Genomic DNA, 21,436 nt, shown 5'->3' with positions numbered 1-21,436 from the left:
GATTTTTTAGGAATTTTTTGGGATTTTTTTTTGGATTTTTTTGGGGATTTTTTTTGGATTTTTTTTGGGATTTTTTAGGAATTTTTTTGGGATTTTTTAGGAATTTTTGGGGATTTTTTAGGGATTTTTTTGGGAATTTTTTGGGAATTTTTTGGGATTTTTTAGGAATTTTTTTGGGATTTTTTTTGGATTTTTTTGGAATTTTTTTGGGATTTTTTTTGGATTTGTTTTGGGGATTTTTTTTGGATTTGTTTTGGGGATTTTTTTAGGAATTTTTTGGGATTTTTTAGGAATTTTTTGGGATTTTTTAGGAATTTTTTGGGATTTTTTTGGATTTTTTTGGGGATTTTTTTTTGGAATTTTTGGGGATTTTTTTAGGATTTTTGGGGATTTTTAGGATTTTTTTGGGGATTTTTTTGGGATTTTTAGGAATTTTTTGGGATTTTTTTTGGATTTTTTTGGGGATTTTTTTTGGATTTTTTTTGGGATTTTTTAGGAATTTTTTGGGATTTTTTAGGAATTTTTGGGGATTTTTTAGGGATTTTTTGGGATTTTTTTGGGAATTTTTTGGATTTTTTAGGAATTTTTTTGGGATTTTTTTTTGGATTTTTTTGGAATTTTTTTGGGATTTTTTTTGGATTTTTTTGGGGATTTTTTTTGGATTTTTTGGGATTTTTTTAGGAATTTTTTGGGGATTTTTTAGGAATTTTTTGGGATTTTTTTAGGAATTTTTTGGGATTTTTTTGGATTTTTTTTGGGGATTTTTTTTTTGGAATTTTTGGGGATTTTTTAGGATTTTTTGGGATTTTTTAGGATTTTTTTGGGGATTTTTTTTGGGGATTTTTTTTGGATTTTTTTGGGATTTTTTAGGAATTTTTTTGGGATTTTTTAGGAATTTTTGGGGATTTTTTAGGGATTTTTTGGGATTTTTTTTTGATTTTTTTTGGATTTTTTAGGAATTTTTGGGGATTTTTTAGGGATTTTTTGGGATTTTTTAGGAATTTTTGGGGATTTTTTTTTGATTTTTGGGATTTTTTTAGGAATTTTTTTTGGATTTTTTTACAATTTTTTTTGGATATTTTTTTGGATTTTTTTTTGGATTTTTTCGGGGTATTTTTTTGGAATTTTTTGGATTTTTGGAATTCGGGGCCATTAGAGACATCCCAAATCCAGCGGGAATTCCCGGTCCCCGAAAATCCCCGAATTCCCCCGGATCAGGAGCCGCGGCAGCTCCACGAAGTGCACGGCCTCCAGGAAGTCGCCGGCCTCGGGCAGCGTGAAGTTGGCTGAGGGGGGGGGAAAAGATGGGAAGTGCTTTGGAATTTTGGGGCAGTTGGGGGATTTTTTGGGAATTTTGGGGAATTTTTTAGGAATTTTTTGGGATTTTTTTTGGATTTTTTAGGATTTTTTTGGGATTTTTTTAGGATTTTTTGGGGATTTTTTTTGGATTTTTTGGGGATTTTTTAGGATTTTTTGGGGGATTTTTGGGGGATTTTTTAGGAATTTTTTGGGATTTTTTTTGGATTTTTTTGGGGATTTTTTTTGGATTTTTTTTGGATTTTTAGGAATTTAGTCGCCGGCCTCGGGCAGCGTGAAGTTGGCTGAGGGGGTGGGAAAAGATGGCGAGGGCGTCGGGACATTTGGGGGAGTTGGGGGGGATTTTTGGGGGATTTTGGGGAATTTTTTAGGGATTTTTTGGGAATTTTTTGGGAATTTTTTAGGAATTTTTTGGGATTTTTTTTTGGATTTTTTAGGATTTTTTTGGGATTTTTTTAGGATTTTTTGGGGATTTTTTTTGGATTTTTTGGGGATTTTTTTAGGAATTTTTGGGGGATTTTTTAGGAATTTTTGGGGATTTTTTAGGAATTTTTTGGGATTTTTTTGGATTTTTTTGGGGATTTTTTTTGGAATTTTTGGGGATTTTTTAGGATTTTTTGGGGATTTTTTAGGATTTTTTTGGGGATTTTTTTGGGGATTTTTTTGGGGATTTTTTTGGGGATTTTTTAGGAATTTTTTGGAATTTTTTGGGGATTTTTTTGGGATTTTTTGGGATTTTTTAGGATTTTTTTGGGATTTTTTTAGGATTTTTTGGGGATTTTTTTTGGATTTTTTGGGGATTTTTTAGGATTTTTTTGGGGATTTTTTGGGGATTTTTTAGGAATTTTTTGGGATTTTTTTTGGATTTTTTTGGGGATTTTTTTTGGATTTTTTTTGGATTTTTTAGGAATTTTTTTGGGATTTTTTAGGAATTTTTGGGGATTTTTTAGGGATTTTTTGGGAATTTTTTGGGAATTTTTTGGGATTTTTTAGGAATTTTTTTGGGATTTTTTTTGGATTTTTTTGGAATTTTTTTGGGATTTTTTTTGGATTTTTTTGGGGATTTTTTTTGGATTTTTTGGGGATTTTTTTAGGAATTTTTTGGGGATTTTTTAGGAATTTTTTGGGATTTTTTAGGAATTTTTTTGGGATTTTTTTGGATTTTTTTGGGGATTTTTTTTTGGAATTTTTGGGGATTTTTTAGGATTTTTTGGGGATTTTTTAGGATTTTTTTGGGGATTTTTTTGGGGATTTTTTAGGAATTTTTTGGAATTTTTTGGGGATTTTTTTGGGATTTTTTTGGGATTTTTTAGGAATTTTTTGGGATTTTTTTTTTTATTTTTTGGGGGATTTTTTTTGGATTTTTTGGGATTTTTTTAGGAATTTTTTTGGATTTTTTTACGATTTTTTTTGGATTTTTTTTTGGATTTTTTTGGGATTTTTTCGGGGTTTTTTTGGAATTTTTTGGGATTTTTTTGGAATTCGGGGCCATTAGAGACATCCCAAATCCAGCGGGAATTCCCGGTCCCCGAAAATCCCCGAATTCCCCCGGATCAGGAGCCGCTGCAGCTCCACGAAGTGCACGGCCTCCAGGAAGTCGCCGGCCTCGGGCAGCGTGAAGTTGGCTGAGGGGGTGGGAAAAGATGGGAGGGCGTCGGGACATTTGGGGACTTGGGGGGGATTTTTTGGGAATTTTGGGGAATTTTTTAGGGATTTTTTGGGAATTTTTTGGGAATTTTTTTGGAATTTTTTTGGGATATTTTTTGGATTTTTTGGGGATTTTTTAGGGATTTTTTGGGATTTTTTTAGGATTTTTTTGAGATTTTTTTTTTGGGATTTTTTAGGGATTTTTTGGGGGATTTTTTTTGGATTTTTTTGGGGATTTTTTTAGGATTTTTTTTGGATTTTTTAGGGATTTTTTTGGGATTTTTTTAGGAATTTTTTTGGATTTTTTTGGGATTTTTTTGGGATTTTTTTTGGATTTTTTGGGGATTTTTTTGGATTTTTTTGGGAATTTTTTAGGAATTTTTTTGGGATTTTTTTTGGAATTTTTTTGGATTTTTTTAGGATTTTTTTTTGAATTTTTTGGGATTTTTTAGGATTTTTTTAGGATTTTTTTTGGATTTTTTTTAGGAATTTTTTTGGATTTTTTTACGATTTTTTTTTGATTTTTTTTTGGATTTTTGGGGGATTTTTTAGGATTTTTTGGGGATTTTTTTTTCCATTTTTTCCCTAGATTTTTTTTTTGTATTTTTGCCCCGTTTTTTTTTCCTTTTTTCCCAAAATCCCCGTTTTTCTCCCCAAAACTCCCGCACCCTTCATCTCGAGCACGGCGTGGTCGGGCACGTCCTTGTCCTCCTCATCCCTGCAGCTCCCAACCCCCAAGAACCCCCAAAATTCCCATTTTTTACACCAAAATTTCCATTTTTTACACCAAAATTTCTGGTTTTTTTCACCAAAATCCCCAGCTTTTCTCTCAAAACTCCTGGTTTTTTTTCTACCAGAATCCCCACAATTCCCTGTTTTCCACCAAAATTCCCGGTTTTTCACCCAAAATTCCTATTTTTCCCACCAGAATTCCCAAAACTCCTAGATCTTCCCTCCAAAATTCCCAGGATTTCCACCAGAATCCCCAAAATTCCTGGGCTTTTCCCCCCCAAGAAAACCACTAAAAAATCACCAAAAAATCCCATTTTTGCCCCGTTTTTCCCCCATTTTTTCCCATTTCCTCCCCGTTTTTGTTTTTTTTTTTCCCCGGATTTTTCCCCAAAATCCCCGTTTTTCTCCCCAAAACTCCCGCACCCTTCATCTCGAGCACGGCGTGGTCGGGCACGTCCTTGCCCTCCTCGTCGGTGCGTTTGACGGTTCGGTCGCGCAGCTCCTGGTCCGTGGGGCAGACGACGATGGCCTTGCGCTGGAACCCCTCGAAGGGGCGCATCTTCCTCCTCTGGGCCGAGCCGTACACGTTGGTCTGGGGTGAAAAACGGGAAAAACGGGAAAATTTGGGTTGAAACGGCGAAAAAACGGGAAAAAACAGGGAAAAAATCGGATTTTTTAGCGATTTTTTTGTGATTTTTGACTCAATTTTCCTGGAAAAAGAGGATTCGGCATCTTCCTCCTCTGGGCCGAGCCGTACACGTTGGTCTGGGGTGAAAAACCACAGAAACGGGAAAATTTGGGTTAAAACGGCGAAAAAACGGGAAAAAACGGGAAAAATCTGATTTTTTAGCAATTTTTTTGTGGGTTTTGGGGGATGTTTTAGTGATTTTTGAGTCCATTTTTCTGAAAAAGGAGGATTCGGCATCTTCCTCCTCTGGGCCGAGCCGTACACGTTGGTCTGGGGTGAAAAACGGGAAAAACGGGAAAATTTGGGTTAAAACGGTGAAAAAACGGGAAAAAACAGGGAAAAAATCGGATTTTTTAGCGATTTTTTTGTGATTTTTTACTCAATTTTCCTGGAAAAAGAGGATTCGGCATCTTCCGCCTCTGGGCCAAGCCGGACACGTTGGTCTGGGGTGAAAAACGGGAAAAACGGGAAAATTTGGGTTAAAACCGTGAAAAAACGGGAAAAAACAGGGAAAAAATCGGATTTTTTAGCGATTTTTTTGTGATTTTTGACTCAATTTTCCTGGAAAAAGAGGATTCGGCATCTTCCTCCTCTGGGCCGAGCCGTACACGTTGGTCTGGGGTGAAAAACCACAGAAACAGGAAAATTTGGGTTAAAACGGCGAAAAAACGGGAAAAAACAGGGGAAAAATCGGATTTTTTTGTGATTTTTTAGTGATTTTTTACTCAATTTTCCTGGAAAAAGAGGATTCGGCATCTTCCGCCTCTGGGCCGAGCCGTACACGTTGGTCTGGGGTGAAAAACGGGAAAAACGGGAAAATTTGGGTTAAAACGGCGAAAAAACGGGAAAAATTTGGATTTTTTAGCAATTGTTTTGTGATTTTTGAGTCCATTTTTCTGAAAAAGGAGGATTCGGCATCTTCTTCCTCTGGGCCGAGCCAGACACGTTGGCCTGGGCTGAAAAACCACGGAAACGGGAAAATTTGGGTTAAAACGGCAAAAAAACAGGAAAAAAGGGGAAAAAAAAGGGAAAAAAAGGGAAAAAAATGGGAAAAATTGTGGAAAAAAAAAAACAGGAAAAAAACCTCCCGGAAGAGGAGACGGTGTCCCTGATGTCCCCAGTGTCACCTGCTCCAGGATGGGGACAATGTCCCCAGGGAGGTGTCAAGGAGGTGACAGTGACCCCACGGAGGTGACAGGGGTGTCAGGGAGGTGACAGTGATGTCCCCATGTCACCTAGTCCAGGATGGGGACAGTGACCCCAGTGACCCCGGGGAGGTGACAGTGACCCCAGTGTCACCTGGTCCAGGATGGGGACAATGTCCCCAGGGAGGTGTCAAGGAGGCGACAGTGACCCCAGGGAGGTGACAGGGGTGTCAGGGAGGTGACAGTGATGTCCCCATGTCACCTGGTCCAGGATGGGGACAGTGACCTCAGTGACCCCGGGGAGGTGACAGTGACCAGGAATGTCCCCGTTGTCACCTGGTCCAGGATGGGGACAGTGACCCCAGTGACCCCGGGGAGGTGACAGTGACCAGGAATGTCCCCGTTGTCACCTGGTCCAGGATGGGGACAGTGACCCCAGTGACCCCGGGGAGGTGACAGTGACCCCGGGGAGGTGACAGTGACCAGGAATGTCCCCGTTGTCACCTGGTCCAGGATGGGGACAGTGACCCCAGTGACCCCGGGGAGGTGACAGTGACCCCGGGGAGGTGACAGTGACCAGGAATGTCCCCGTTGTCACCTGGTCCAGGAAGGTGACAGTGACCCCAGTGACCCCGGGGAGGAGACAGTGACCCCGGGGAGGTGACAGTGACCAGGAATGTCCCCGTTGTCACCTGGTCCAGGATGGGGACAGTGACCCCAGTGACCCCGGGGAGGAGACAGTGACCCCGGGGAGGTGACAGTGACCAGGAATGTCCCCGTTGTCACCTGGTCCAGGATGTAGTTGCGGCGTTTCCTGGCGGCGATCTGGATGAGGCGGTTCAGGCACTGCGTGGCCTGCTGGATCAGCACGTCCCAGCGCCCGGCGTAATTCCTCTGTCTCCTCAATCCCATCACCTGCGACAGGTGACACACCTGTGTCACACCTGTGTCACACCTGGGACACACCTGTGTCACACCTGTGTCACCCGTGTCACCCCAGTGTCACCCCCTGCTGGATCAGCACGTCCCAGCGCCCGGCGTAATTCCTCTGTCTCCTCAATCCCATCACCTGCGACAGGTGACACACCTGTGTCACACCTGTGTCACACCTGTGTCACCCGTGTCACCCCAGTGTCACCCCCTGCTGGATCAGCACGTCCCAGCGCCCGGCGTAATTCCTCTGTCTCCTCAATCCCATCACCTGCGACAGGTGACACACCTGTGTCACACCTGGGACACACCTGGGACACACCTGTGTCACCCCAGTGTCCCCAGCGCCATCCCAGTGTCCGGCCCAGCCCCGCTGCTCCTGAGCCCCCTCACCTGGGGACAGTGACAGCCAGGTGACATCGGCATTGTCACCCCTGGGACACCGGTGACACGCCCAGAGCCACCTCAGTGTCACCCAGGGTCACCTCAGTGTCACCCAGAGCCAACCTGGTGTCACCTCAGTGTCACCCAGAGTCACCTCAGAGTCTCCCAGTGTCACCCCGGTGTCCCCAAGAGCCACCCTGGTGTCACCCAGTGTCACCCCGGTGTCACCCAGAGCCATCCTGGTGTCCCGAGGATGTCCCCGGTGTCCCCAGGATGTCCCCGGTGTCCCCAGGATGTCCCCGGTGTCCCCACGGTGTCCCCAAGGTGTCCCCTCACCCTCATTTTGTCCATGATGGCGTTGGTCCCCAGGATGTCCCCGGTGTCCCCAGGATGTCCCCGGTGTCCCCAGTGTCCCCACGGTGTCCCCAAGGTGTCCCCTCACCCTCATTTTGTCCATGATGGCGTTGGTCCCCGGATGTCCCCGGTGTCCCCAGGATGTCCCCGGTGTCCCCAGGATGTCCCCGGTGTCCCCAATGTCCCCACGGTGTCCCCAAGGTGTCCCCTCACCCTCATTTTGTCCATGATGGCGTTGGTCCCCAGGATGTCCCCGGTGTCCCCACGGTGTCCCCAAGGTGTCCCCAAGGTGTCCCCTCACCCTCATTTTGTCCATGATGGCGTTGGTCCCCAGGATGTCCCCGGTGTCCCCAGGATGTCCCCGGTGTCCCCAATGTCCCCAAGGTGTCCCCAGTGTCCCCTCACCCTCATTTTGTCCATGATGGCGTTGGTCCCCAGGATGTCCCCGGTGTCCCCAGTGTCCCCACGGTGTCCCCAAGGTGTCCCCTCACCCTCATTTTGTCCACGATGGCGTTGGTCCCCAGGATGTCCCCGGTGTCCCCAGGATGTCCCCGGTGTCCCCAGTGTCCCCACGGTGTCCCCAATGTCCCCTCACCCTCATTTTGTCCATGATGGCGTTGGTCCCCAGGATGTCCCCGGTGTCCCCAGGATGTCCCCGGTGTCCCCAATGTCCCCAAGGTGTCCCCAGTGTCCCCTCACCCTCATTTTGTCCATGATGGCGTTGGTCCCCAGGATGTTGTATTTCTTGCCCGGGTTCTCGGCCGCGTGTTTCACCGCCCACGTCGTCTTCCCCGCCGCCGGCAGCCCCACCATCATCAGCATCTGGGGGACAACGGGGACATCGGGGTCACCTCAGTGTCCCCTCGGGGTCCCTGTGTCCCCCAGAGCCACCCCAGTGTCCCTGGGCCCCACCCCAGCAGGGTCTGGGGACATCCCAGCGTCACCTTGGGGATGGGACACGCCCCCACGGCCACGTCCCCATGACGTCCCCAAGACATCCCCAGTGTGTCCCCAATGTCCCCAATGTCCCCAGGGTGTCCCCAAGGTGTCCCCAGTGTCCCCAATGTCCCCACCTCGCACTCAGCCTTGCTCCTGGGCCCCAGCGTGCCCCTGTCCCTGTGACCCTGTGTCCCCAATCCCCCCATGATGTCCCCAATGTCCCCAGGATGTCCCCAATGTCCCCAGGATGTTCCCAGGATGTCCCCAAGGTGTCCCCAACGTCCCCAGGATGTCCCCAGTGTCCCCACCTCGCACTTGGCCTTGCTCCTGGGCCCCAGCGTGCCCCTGTCCCTGTGTCCCCATGTCCCCAGTGTCCCCATGATGTCCCCAATGTCCCCAAGGTGTCCCCAATGTCCCCAAGGTGTCCCCGATGTCCCCAGTGTCCCCAGGGTGTCCCCAATGTCCCCAAGGTGTCCCCAATGTCCCCAAGGTGTCCCTGATGTCCCCAGTGTCCCCAGGATGTCCCCAGTGTCCCCAGGGTGTCCCCAATGTCCCCAAGGTGTCCCCAGTGTCCCCAGGGTGTCCCCGATGTCCCCAGTGTCCCCACCTCGCACTCGGCCTTGCTCCTGGGCCCCAGCGTGCCCCTGTCCCTGTGTCCCCATGTCCCCAGTGTCCCCAAGGTGTCCCCAATGTCCCCAAGGTGTCCCCAGTGTCCCCAGGATGTCCCCAGGGTGTCCCCAGTGTCCCCACCTCGCACTCGGCCTTGCTCCTGGGCCCCAGCGTGCCCCTGTCCCTGCGTCCCCAGTGTCCCCAGGATGTCCCCAAAGTGTCCCCAATGTCCCCAAGGTGTCCCCAGTGTCCCCAGTGTCCCCACCTCGCACTCGGCCTTGCTCCTGGGCCCCAGCGTGCCCCTGTCCCTGTGTCCCCAGGATGTCCCCAATGTCCCCATGATGTCCCCAGTGTCCCCAGGGTGTCCCCAGTGTCCCCACCTCGCACTCGGCCTTGCTCCTGGGCCCCAGCGTGCCCCTGTCCCTGTGTGCGAGCGGCAGGTGCTGGATGAGGGTGTAGCCGGGCGGCAGCGGCCAGAAGGGCTCCGGCCGCTGGCCGAAGTTGAACTCCACGGCGCAGTTCTTGACCAGCACGTGGGGAAACAGCGCCCGGCCGGCCAGCGCCGCCTTGGGCACGCGGAACGCCACGCCCTGCCACCGCCCGTTCTTCAGGAAGGACAGCTCCACCTCCTCGCCCGCCTCGAAGTCCTGCGGAGAAAGGGGGAAAGTGGGAAAAAAGGCGAAAAAAGGGAGAAAAACAGTGAAAAAACGGCAAGAAACGGTGAGAAACGGTGAAAAAATGGTGAAAAACAGTGAAAGAATGGCGGAAAACGGTGACGAAACAGTGAGAAACGATGAAAAATGGCAAAAAACGGTGAAAAAACAGCGGAAAAAGGGAGAAAAACGGCAAAAAATGGCGAGAAACAGTGAAAAACGGTGAAAGAATGGTGGAAAACGGGAAAAAAGGGAGGAAAAGGGGGAAAAAAGGGAGGAAAAGGGGGGCAGTGCCCGTTCCTCAGGAAGGACAGCTCCACCTCCTCGCCCGCCTCGAAGTCCTGGGGAAAAAGGGGGAAGGTGGGGAAAAAAACGGTGAAAAATGGTGAAAAAAGGGAGGAAAATGGTGAAAAACGGTGAAAAAATGGTGAAAAACGGTGAAAAAACGGCAAAAATGGTGAAAAACAGTGAAAAAATGGCATAAAATGGTGAAAAACGGTGAATAAACGGCGAAAAATGGTGGAAAGCCGTGAAAAAATGGTGAAAAATGGTGAAAAATGGTGAAAAATGGTGAAAAATGGTGAAAAACTGGTGGAAAATGGTGGAAAACGGTGAAAAATGTGGAAAAATGGTGAAAAACCGTGAAAACCGGTGAATAAAGGGCAAAAAAATGGTGAAAAACTGGCGAAAAACGGTGAAAAAACGACGACAAACGGCCAAGAAACGGCGACTGACCGGGGTCAAGGAATCAGAAAATGACAAAATCCTAAAATCCCGGAATCCCGGAATCACAAATTCGCAGGATCCCAGAATTCCAGGGTCACGGGATCCCAACATTCCGCAGCCCCAGAGTCGAAAAATCCCGGAATGGCAAAAAAATCCCAAAAAATCGAAAAAAAGAGAGCAAAATTCCATAATCGTGAAATTACAGGGGTTGGAATCCCAGAATTCCGGGATCACAAAATCCCGGGATCCCAAAATCCTGGAATCCCAAAATCCTGGAATCCCAAAATCCCGGAATCCCAAAATCCTGGAATCCCAAAATCCCGGGATCCCAAAATCCCGGGATCCCAAAATCCCAAGGTCCCAGAGCTTCAGAATTCCCCAAATCCCAGAACCTCAGGAGCTCAAAATCCCCCAAATCCCAAAATTCCCCAAATCCCAAAATCTCAAATTCCCGGAATCTCCGAATTCCCAAAACTTCTGTGGTCACTCTGGTCACTCTGTGGTCACTCTGTGGTCACTGTCCTGGTCACTCTGTGGTCACTCTGTGGTCACTCTGGTCACTCTGTGGTCACTGTCCTGGTCACTCTGTGGTCACTCTGTGGTCACTCAATGGTCACTCTGGTCACTCTCACTGGTCACTCAATGGTCACTCTGGTCACTCTCACTGGTCACTCTGTGGTCACACTGTGGTCACTCTGTGGTCACTCTGTGGTCACCCTGTGGTCACTGTCCTGGTCACCCTGTGGTCACTGTCCTGGTCACACTGTGGTCACTCTGTAGTCACTCAATGGTCACTCTGGTCACTCTGTGGTCACTCTGGTCACTCTGTGGTCACTGTCCTGGTCACTCTGGTTGCTGAAATCACTCTCCGGCCACCCAGCTGCTGTCCCAGGTGACCCCAATGTCCCCAGGTGTGTCTATGACCCCCCCCAGGTGTCCCCAGGTGTCCCCAGGTGTGTCCCAGGTGTGCCCAGGTGTGTCCCCAGGTGTCTCCAGGTGTCCCCAGGTGTCCCCAGGTGTGTCCCCAGGTGTCCCCAGGTGTCCCCAGGTGTGTGACTGACCGCCAGGCAGGCGATGATGTCGCTCTCGCCGAAGGTCCCCATGTCCCCAGGTGTGTCTGTGACCCCCCAGGTGTCCCCAGTGTCCCCAGGTGTGTCCCCAAGTGTCCCCAGGTGTCCCCAGGTGCGTGACTGACCGCCAGGCAGGCGATGACGTCGCTCTCGCCGAAGGTCCCCAGGTGTCCCCATGTCCCCGGGTGTGTCTATGACCCCCCAGGTGTGTCCAGGTGTCCCCAGGTGTCCCCAGGTGTGTCCCCAAGTGTCCCCAGGTGCGCCCAGGTGCGTGACTGACCACCAGGCAGGCGATGACGTCGCTCTCACCGAAGGTCCCCATGTCCCCAGGTGTGTCTGTGACCCCCCAGGTGTCCCCAGGTGTCTCCAGGTGTCCCCAGGTGTGCCCAGGTGTCTCCAGGTGTGTCCCCAGGTGTCCCCAGGTGTGTCCCCAGGTGTGTCCCCAGGTGCGCCCAGGTGCGTGACTGACCGCCAGGCAGGCGATGACGTCGCTCTCGCCGAAGGTGTCCCCGTAGCTCTGGAATTTGGCCTCGGTGGATTTGCGGCCGGTGCCGCCGTAGCCGTAGGAGAACGGCTCCTCCCCTGGGGCAAAACCACGGGATTTTGGGCAAAACCACGAAATCGTCCACGGGGGGAACAGAATTCCTGAACGTTCCCCCCAGGGAGCCCAGAATCCCAAATCGTGGGCCTGAAACTCCCAGAAAATTCCCAAAAAATTCCCTTCAAGGACCCCAAACCTGGGGACACTTGGGGACACGGGGACACTGGGGACACTGGGGACATTGGGGACATTGGGGACACTGGGGACACTGGGGACACTGGGGACATTGATGGGGACACTGGGGACACTGGGGACACTGGGGACACTGGGGACATTGATGGGGACACTGGGGACACTGGGGACACTGGGGACACTGGGGACACTGGGGACATTGATGGGGACACTGGGGACACTGGGGACACTGGGGACATTGATGGGGACACTGGGGACACTGGGGACACTGGGGACACTGGGGACATTGGGGACATTTGGGGACACTGGGGACATTGGGGACACTGGGGACATTGGGGACATTTGGGGACACTGGGGACATTGGGGACACTGGGGACATTGGGGACATTGAGGACACGGGGACATTTGGGGACATTGGGGACATTGGGGACACTGGGGACACTGGGGACATTTGGGGACATTGGGGACATTTGGGGACACGGGGACATGGGGACACTGGGGACAGTGGGGACAATGGGGACATTGGGGACATTGGGGACACTGGGGACAGTGGGGACACTGGGGACACTGGGGACAGTGGGGACATTTGGGGACATTGGGGACACTGGGGACAGTGGGGACATTTGGGGACATTGGGGACATTGGGGACATACCCAGCTGGGTGCTGCACGAGTCCAGGGACCAGCCCACTCTCACCACGTGCGGGTCGGGCTCCGAGGACGGCAGGTGCTGCACCGAGATCTCCTCCATCACCTGAGGGGACACCGGGAACGTTGGGGACAGCGGGGGACAGCGGGGACAGCGGGGTGGCAGTGCCACAGGGAGCTGGCAGTGTCACCAGAGGCTGACACTGCCACCAATACCTGTCCCCATGTCCCTGTCTCTGTCCCCAATGTCCCTGTCACCTTCATCCCGTAGCAGACCCGTCCCTGCCGGACGCCGTAGGTGGCCCTGTCACTGTCCCCAGTGTCCCCAGTGTCCCCAGTGTCCCCAGTGTCCCCGTGTCCCTGTCACCTTCATCTCGTAGCACACCCGTCCCTGCCGGACGCCGTAGGTGGCCCTGTCACTGTCCCCAGTGTCCCAGTGTCCCCAGTGTCCCCAGTGTCCCAGTGTCCCTGTCACCTTCATCTCGTAGCACACCCGTCCCTGCCGGGCGCCGTAGGTGGCCCTGTCACTGTCCCCAGTGTCCCCAGTGTCCCCGTGTCCCTGTCACCTTCATCTCGTAGCACACCCGTCCCTGCCGGGCGCCGTAGGTGGCCCTGTCACTGTCCCCAGTGTCCCCAGTGTCCCCGTGTCCCTGTCACCTTCATCTCGTAGCACACCCGTCCCTGCCGGGCGCCGTAGGTGGCCCTGTCACTGTCCCCAGTGTCCCCAGTGTCCCCGTGTCCCTGTCACCTTCATCTCGTAGCACACCCGTCCCTGCCGGGCACCGTAGGTGGCCCTGTCACTGTCACTGTCACTGTCCCCAGTGTCCCCAGTGTCCCCAGTGTCCCCGTGTCCCAGTGTCCCTGTCACCTTCATCTCGTAGCACACCCGTCCCTGCCGGGCGCCGTAGGTGGCCCTGGCCCCCGACCACAGGTAGGCGAAGCCCTCGATGGTCAGCGGGTACCCGCCGTACCTGTCGCGCGCCACCTTGAAGTGCAGGTCGCAGTTGTCTGGGGAAGGTGACACAGCGAGGGGACGGTGGGTGACGCGCCCCTCCCCCTCCCCCGGCGGCCTTCGGTGGCCTCTGAGGGGGGGGAGGGGTCACTCACAGGTGTCCACGGCCACCAGGGAGTCGTCGAAGTCGTCCTCCTCCTCCTCGGCCGGCGGCTGCGGGGAGCGCGCCCTGGGGACACAGGGATGGCGTTGGGGACGCGGGGACGGCGTTGGGGACATGGGGACAGGGACAGGGGACAGCGTTGGGGACACGGGGACGGCGCTGGGGACACGGGGACGGCGTTGGGGACACGGGGACGGCGTTGGGGACATGGGGACAGGGACAGGGGACAGCGTTGGGGACACGGGGACGGCACTGGGGACACGGGGACGGCGTTGGGGACATGGGGACAGGGACATGGGACAGCGCTGGGGACACGGGGACGGCGTTGGGGACATGGGGACATGGGACAGCGCTGGGGACACAGACACGGGGACAGGGACCCAATGCGCGGCCAGGGACGGGGATCTGGGGTCACGGCTGGGTCCCAACGCCAAATCTGGGGGTCCCCAGCCCCCCAAACCGGCTCTGGGGTCTCCAGCCCCAAACCGGCTCTGGGGTCTCCAGCCCCAAACCGGCTCTGGGGTCTCCAGCCCCCCAAACCGGCTCTGGGGTCTCCAGCCCCAAACCGGCTCTGGGGTCTCCAGCCCCCCAAACCGGCTCTGGGGTCTCCAGCCCCAAACCGGCTCTGGGGTCTCCAGCCCCCCAAACCGGCTCTGGGGTCTCCATCCCCCAAACCGGCTCTGGGGTCTCCAGCCCCCCAAACCGGCTCTGGGGTCTCCATCCCTCAAACCGGCTCTGGGGTCTCCATCCCCCAAACCGGCTCTGGGGTCTCCAGCCCCCAAACCGGCTCTGGGGTCTCCATCCCCCAAACCGGCTCTGGGGTCTCCAGCCCCCAAACCGGCTCTGGGGTCTCCAGCCCCCAAACCGGCTCTGGGGTCTCCATCCCCCCAAACTGGCTCTGGGGTCTCCATCCCCCAAACCGGCTCTGGGGTCTCCATCCCCCAAACCGGCTCTGGGGTCTCCATCCCCCCAAACTGGCTCTGGGGTCTCCATCCCCCAAACCGGCTCTGGGGTCTCCAGCCCCAAACTGGCTCTGGGGTCTCCAGCCCCAAACTGGCTCTGGGGTCTCCATCCCCCAAACCGGCTCTGGGGTCTCCATCCCCCAAACCGGCTCTGGGGTCTCCAGCCCCCCAAACCGGCTCTGGGGTCTCCATCCCTCAAACCGGCTCTGGGGTCTCCATCCCCCAAACCGGCTCTGGGGTCTCCAGCCCCCAAACCGGCTCTGGGGTCTCCATCCCCCAAACCGGCTCTGGGGTCTCCAGCCCCCAAACCGGCTCTGGGGTCTCCAGCCCCCAAACCGGCTCTGGGGTCTCCATCCCCCCAAACTGGCTCTGGGGTCTCCATCCCCCAAACCGGCTCTGGGGTCTCCATCCCCCAAACCGGCTCTGGGGTCTCCATCCCCCCAAACTGGCTCTGGGGTCTCCATCCCCCAAACCGGCTCTGGGGTCTCCAGCCCCAAACTGGCTCTGGGGTCTCCAGCCCCAAACTGGCTCTGGGGTCTCCAGCCCCCCAAACCGGCTCTGGGGTCTCCATCCCCCAAACCGGCTCTGGGGTCTCCAGCCCCCCAAACCGGCTCTGGGGTCTCCATCCCCCAAACTGGCTCTGGGGTCTCCAGCCCCCCAAACCGGCTCTGGGGTCTCCATCCCCCAAACCGGCTCTGGGGTCTCCATCCCCCAAACCGGCTCTGGGGTCTCCATCCCCCCAAACTGGCTCTGGGGTCTCCATCCCCCAAACCGGCTCTGGGGTCTCCAGCCCCAAACCGGCTCTGGGGTCTCCAGCCCCCAAACCGGCTCTGGGGTCTCCAGCCCCAAACCGGCTCTGGGGTCTCCAGCCCCCCAAACCGGCTCTGGGGTCTCCATCCCCCAAACCGGCTCTGGGGTCTCCAGCCCCCCAAACCGGCTCTGGGGTCTCCATCCCCCAAACTGGCTCTGGGGTCTCCAGCCCCCCAAACCGGCTCTGGGGTCTCCAGCCCCCCAAACCGGCTCTGGGGTCTCCATCCCCCAAACCGGCTCTGGGGTCTCCATCCCCCAAACTGGCTCTGGGGTCTCCAGCCCCCCAAACTGGCTCTGGAGTCTCCATCCCCCCAAACCGGCTCTGGGGTCTCCATCCCCCAAACTGGCTCTGGGGTCTCCAGCCCCCCAAACCGGCTCTGGGGTCTCCAGCCCCAAACCGGCTCTGGGGTCTCCATCCCCCAAACCGGCTCTGGGGTCTCCATCCCCCAAACCGGCTCTGGGGTCTCCAGCCCCAAACCGGCTCTGGGGTCTCCAGCCCCCCAAACCGGCTCTGGGGTCTCCAGCCCCAAACCGGCTCTGGGGTCTCCATCCCCCAAACCGGCTCTGGGGTCTCCAGCCCCAAACCGGCTCTGGGGTCTCCATCCCCCAAACCGGCTCTGGGGTCTCCAGCCCCAAACCGGCTCTGGGGTCTCCAGCCCCCCAAACCGGCTCTGGGGTCTCCATCCCCCAAACTGGCTCTGGGGTCTCCAGCCCCCCAAACTGGCTCTGGGGTCTCCATCCCCCCAAACTGGCTCTGGGGTCTCCATCCCCCCAAACTGGCTCTGGGGTCTCCAGCCCCCCAAACTGGCTCTGGGGTCTCCATCCCCCAAACCGGCTCTGGGGTCTCCAGCCCCAAACCGGCTCTGGGGTCTCCAGCCCCCCAAACCGGCTCTGGGGTCTCCAGCCCCCCAAACTGGCTCTGGGGTCTCCAGCCCCCCAAACCGGCTCTGGGGTCTCCATCCCCCAAACCGGCTCTGGGGTCTCCAGCCCCAAACCGGCTCTGGGGTCTCCAGCCCCCAAACCGGCTCTGGGGTCTCCAGCCCCAAACCGGCTCTGGGGTCTCCATCCCCCCAAACTGGCTCTGGGGTCTCCATCCCCCAAACCGGCTCTGGGGTCTCCAGCCCCCAAACCGGCTCTGGGGTCTCCAGCCCCAAACCGGCTCTGGGGTCTCCATCCCCCCAAACTGGCTCTGGGGTCTCCATCCCCCAAACCGGCTCTGGGGTCTCCATCCCCCAAACTGGCTCTGGGGTCTCCAGCCCCCCAAACCGGCTCTGGGGTCTCCATCCCCCCAAACCGGCTCTGGGGTCTCCAGCCCCAAACCGGCTCTGGGGTCTCCAGCCCCAAACCGGCTCTGGGGTCTCCATCCCCCCAAACCGGCTCTGGGGTCTCCATCCCCCCAAACCGGCTCTGGGGTCTCCATCCCCCAAACTGGCTCTGGGGTCTCCATCCCCCAAACTGGCTCTGGGGTCTCCAGCCCCAAACCGGCTCTGGGGTCTCCAGCCCCAAACCGGCTCTGGGGTCTCCAGCCCCCAAACTGGCTCTGGGGTCTCCATCCCCCAAACCGGCTCTGGGGTCTCCAGCCCCAAACCGGCTCTGGGGTCTCCAGCCCCCCAAACCGGCTCTGGGGTCTCCATCCCCCAAACCGGCTCTGGGGTCTCCATCCCCCAAACCGGCTCTGGGGTCTCCAGCCCCCCAAACCGGCTCTGGGGTCTCCATCCCCCAAACCGGCTCTGGGGTCTCCATCCCCCAAACCGGCTCTGGGGTCTCCAGCCCCCCAAACTGGCTCTGGGGTCTCCAGCCCCCCAACCGGCTCTGGGGTCTCCAGCCCCAAACCGGCTCTGGGGTCTCCAGCCCCCCAAACCGGCTCTGGGGTCTCCATCCCCCAAACCGGCTCTGGGGTCTCCAGCCCCCCAAACCGGCTCTGGGGTCTCCAGCCCCCAAACCGGCTCTGGGGTCTCCATCCCCCAAACCGGCTCTGGGGTCTCCAGCCCCAAACCGGCTCTGGGGTCTCCAGCCCCCCAAACCGGCTCTGGGGTCTCCATCCCCCAAACCGGCTCTGGGGTCTCCATCCCCCAAACCGGCTCTGGGGTCTCCAGCCCCCCAAACCGGCTCTGGGGTCTCCATCCCCCAAACCGGCTCTGGGGTCTCCATCCCCCAAACCGGCTCTGGGGTCTCCAGCCCCCAAACTGGCTCTGGGGTCTCCAGCCCCCAAACCGGCTCTGGGGTCTCCAGCCCCAAACTGGCTCTGGGGGTCCCGGGGAGGGGGGGAGGGGTCCCCTCACCTCTTCTCCTGGCGGTGCTCGTAGTAGCCCCGCCCCCTCTCCTCGAAGGGGCGTTTCCGGCTCGTGGGGGGCGGGGCGGGGGCGGGGTCTCCTCCAAACCCCCCCGCGGGGGGAGGGGCGGCGTAAGGAGGGGGGGTGGGGAAAGGGGGAGGGGGCGGCCCGGAGTAATTAGGGGGCGGGGTGTTGTAATTTGGAGGGGGCGGGGCGTTGTAATTTGGAGGGGGCGGGGCGTTGTAATTTGGAGGGGGCGGGGCTGTGTAATTAGGGGGCGGGGCTGTGTAATTAGGGGGCGGGGCGGGGTAATTAGGGGGGTAGGCCGAGGGAGGGGGAGGGGCGGCGGCGTAGCCCCCCCCCGGAGGGGCGGGGAAGGCGGGGGGAGGAGGGGGGGAGGGGGAAAGGGGGCGTGGCGAAGGCGGGGGGCGGGACCGCGGGGTAGGCGGGGGGCGGGGCCAAGGGGGCGGGGCCGGGGGGGGGGCTCGGCCGGCTTCGAGTTCAGCTCTGCGGGGGGAGGGGGAGACACGGTGTGGAGACCCCCGAGAATAGAGAGACCCCAAAACGGCCCCAGAGACCCCAAAAACGGCCCCAGACACACCCAGAGACCCCAAAACGGCCCCAGAGACCCCAAAAACAGCCCCAGAGACCCCAAAAACAGCCCCAGACACACCCAGAGACCCCAAAACGGCCCCAGAGACCCCAAAAAACAGCCCCAGAGACCCCAAAAACAGCCCCAGACACACCCAGAGACCCCAAAACGGCCCCAGAGACCCCAAAACCGGCCCCAGAGACCCCAAAAACAGCCCCAGACACACCCAAATACAACCTGAGACCCCCAAAGACCCCCCACACACACCCACAGACCCCCAGAGACCCCCAAACAGAGACAGAGACCCCCCAAATGCACCCCCAGCCCCCCCAGTGACCCCCAAAAATCCAGCCCAGACCCCCAAATACAACCAGAGACCCCCAGGGACCCCCCAAAATGCCCCCCCGACCCCCCAGATACACCCAGACCACCCCGTGACCCCCAAAACGCCCCCAAACCCCCCAAAGTGTCCCCCAGACCCCCCAAATACACCCCCAAACAGACCCTGAGACCCTCAAATAGAACCACAGACCCCCCAAACACACCCAGAGACCCCCAAAACTCCCCCCAGACCCCCAAACACACCCAGAGACCCCCAAAACTCCCCCCAGACCCCCAAACACACCAGAGACCCCCAAAACTCCCCCCAGACCCCCCAAACACACCCAGAGACCCCCAAAACTCCCCCCAGACCCCCCAAACACACCCAGAGACCCCCAAAAACACCCAGAGACCCCCAAAACTCCCACCAGACCCCCAAACACACCCAGAGACCCCCAAACACACCCAGAGACCCCCGAAACTCCCCCCAGACCCCCAAACACACCCCCGGACTCCCCAGAGACCCCCAAACACACCCAGAGACCCCCAAAACTCCCCCCAGACCCCCCAAACACACCCAGAGACCCCCAAAAACACCCAGAGACCCCCAAACACACCCAGAGACCCCCGAAACTCCCCCCAGACCCCCAAACACACCCAGAGACCCCCAAAAACACCCAGAGACCCCCAAAACTACCCCAGACCCCCAAACACACCCCCGGACTCCCCAGAGACCCCCAAAACTCCCCCCAGACCCCCAAACACACCCAGAGACCCCCAAAAACACCCAGAGACCCCCAAAACTCCCCCAGACCCCCCAAACACACCCAGAGACCCCCAAAACTCCCCCCAGAACCCCGAACACACCCAGAGACCCCCAAAAACACCCAGAGACCCCCAAAACTCCCCCCAGACCCCCCAAACACACCCAGAGACCCCCAAAAACACCCAGAGACCCCCAAAACTCCCCCCAGACCCCCCAAACACACCCAGAGACCCCCAAAAACACCCAGAGACCCCCAAAACTCCCCCCAGACCCCCCAAACACACCCCCAGACTCCCCAGAGACCCCCCAAATACATCCAGAGACTCCCCAGTGACCCCCAAACGTTCCCAGAGACCCCCAAAACTTTCCCCAAACCTCCCCCAAAACCCCACCTGGGCTCTCCTGGTCCAGAGCTCTCCTCTCGTAGCCCGGCTCAGCCAGGGGCTGGTGACCCTGGTAGGGCTGGTGGCCACCCTGGGGGTCCTGGTAGCCCCCCTGGGGGTCCTGGGGGTCTTGGTAGCCCCCCTGGGGGTCCTCGTGGCTGTGGTTGTCGAGGGGGTCTGGAAAATGGGGTGAAAAAAGGAGATTTGGGGAAATTTGGGGATGGAGACCCCCAGGAATGAGAGATGGGGAGAGGGGAGGTGGGGGGGAATGGGGGGACAGGAGCCACAGAAATGGGGGATCAGGAGCCACAGAAATGGGGGATCAGGAGCCACAGAAATGGGGATCAGGAGCCACAGAAATGGGGGATCAGGAGCCACAGAAATGGGGTATCAGGAGCCACAGAAATGGGGATCAGGAGCCACAGAAATGGGGATCAGGAGCCACAGAAATGGGGGATCAGGAGCCACAGAAATGGGGGATGAGGAGCCACAGAAATGGGGATCAGGAGCCACAGAAATGGGGGATCAGGAGCCACAGAAATGGGGATCAGGAGCCACAGAAATGGGGGGACAGGAGCCACAGAAATGGGGGATCAGGAGCCACAGAAATGGGGACAGGAGCCACAGAAATGGGGGATCAGGAGCCACAGAAATGGGGATCAGGAGCCACAGAAATGGGGACAGGAGCCACAGAAATGGGGCTTTTGGGGTCCCATTCCCCCCAGAACCGGCAGTTTTGGGGGTCCCATTCCCTTCAGAACTGGGGGAGTTTTGGGGGTCCCATTCCCCCCAGAACCGGCAGTTTTGGGGGTCCCATCCCCCCAGACCCGGCAGTTTCGGGGGTCCCATTCCCCTCAGAACCGGGTGAATCCCCTCACACCCTCCCCACTTACATCGGCCCTCCGCGTCCCCCCTCCGAGCTCCTTCTGTCTCCAGCGCCTCCTGCAGCCTCTCGGCCAGCTCGGCCTTGAGCCCGCGGGTGTCCAGGCCTCGGCGGCCCAGCTCGTCCCGCAGCTCCTGCACCCGCAGCCGCCGGGCCTCCATGGCCGCCCCTCACGGCCCCTTCACGGCGCCCGGATCAAAATGGCCGCCACCTCTCCCCCCTCAGCGAGCCCGGCCCGCCGGGCGATGTAACGCGCGCTGCTATTGGTTGAAAGCACCGAGAGGCGATGTAAGGCGGTTTGCTATTGGTCAACTGCTCTCCCGCCTCTCCCCGACTTCCCGCCCGGGCCTCCGCGGTGCTGGTGGGGGTTTGTAAAGCGGGCGGTGATTGGGTGGGAGGGAGGGGTGAGGTTGTAAGGCGCGTTGTTATTGGTTGGTTGGGAGGCCCGAGGGAGGGAGGCGGGAAGGGTGAGGTGCGCTGCTATTAGTAGGAGGCGCTGTCTGTCAAGTGGTGGGCGGGGCCTCAGGGGAAGCGCTGTTCTGATTAGTTGTTTATGGAGATGTGGGCGTGGCCAGGCCGCGGCTGGGTCTGCGCGTGGGGCCGCCCATGTTGCCTGGCAACGGGAGCCGCGCTCCTATTGGCTGGGGTCTGGGAAGCCGCGCACGCCCATTGGCTGGAGCAATGTGGGCGTGATCCGTGGCCACGCTCCCTTTGCCTGACCACGCCCCCAGCCCACAAATTCCCACGGGACCCCCCC

The 21,436-nt window shown here is 56.5% G+C and overlaps 1 protein-coding gene across 1 annotated transcript; it reads right to left on the bottom strand.

Moving 5' to 3' along the window:
• Positions 1-1,119: 1,119 nt before the first annotated feature.
• HNRNPUL1 (heterogeneous nuclear ribonucleoprotein U like 1) lies at positions 1,120-20,898 on the bottom strand. Its single transcript, XM_066175076.1, is given in 13 exon segments — positions 1,120-2,942; positions 4,120-4,288; positions 6,316-6,444; positions 7,897-8,019; positions 9,126-9,392; positions 11,664-11,776; positions 12,581-12,680; positions 13,443-13,582; positions 13,682-13,755; positions 17,744-18,139; positions 18,141-18,237; positions 19,806-19,973; positions 20,690-20,898. Coding segments are annotated over 13 exon segments (2,061 nt in total). The 5' UTR covers positions 20,841-20,898; the 3' UTR covers positions 1,120-2,808.
• Positions 20,899-21,436: the final 538 nt, after the last annotated feature.

The sequence above is a fragment of the Chamaea fasciata genome, unplaced genomic scaffold (assembly GCF_029207755.1).
Source record: "Chamaea fasciata isolate MVZ Bird 193981 ecotype frontalis unplaced genomic scaffold, bChaFas1.0.hap1 SCAF_1281, whole genome shotgun sequence".
NCBI classification, from domain to species: domain Eukaryota; kingdom Metazoa; phylum Chordata; class Aves; order Passeriformes; family Sylviidae; genus Chamaea; species Chamaea fasciata.
The sequence above is the reverse complement of the archived record's forward strand: the minus strand, read 5'-3'. Positions and strand labels throughout refer to the sequence as shown.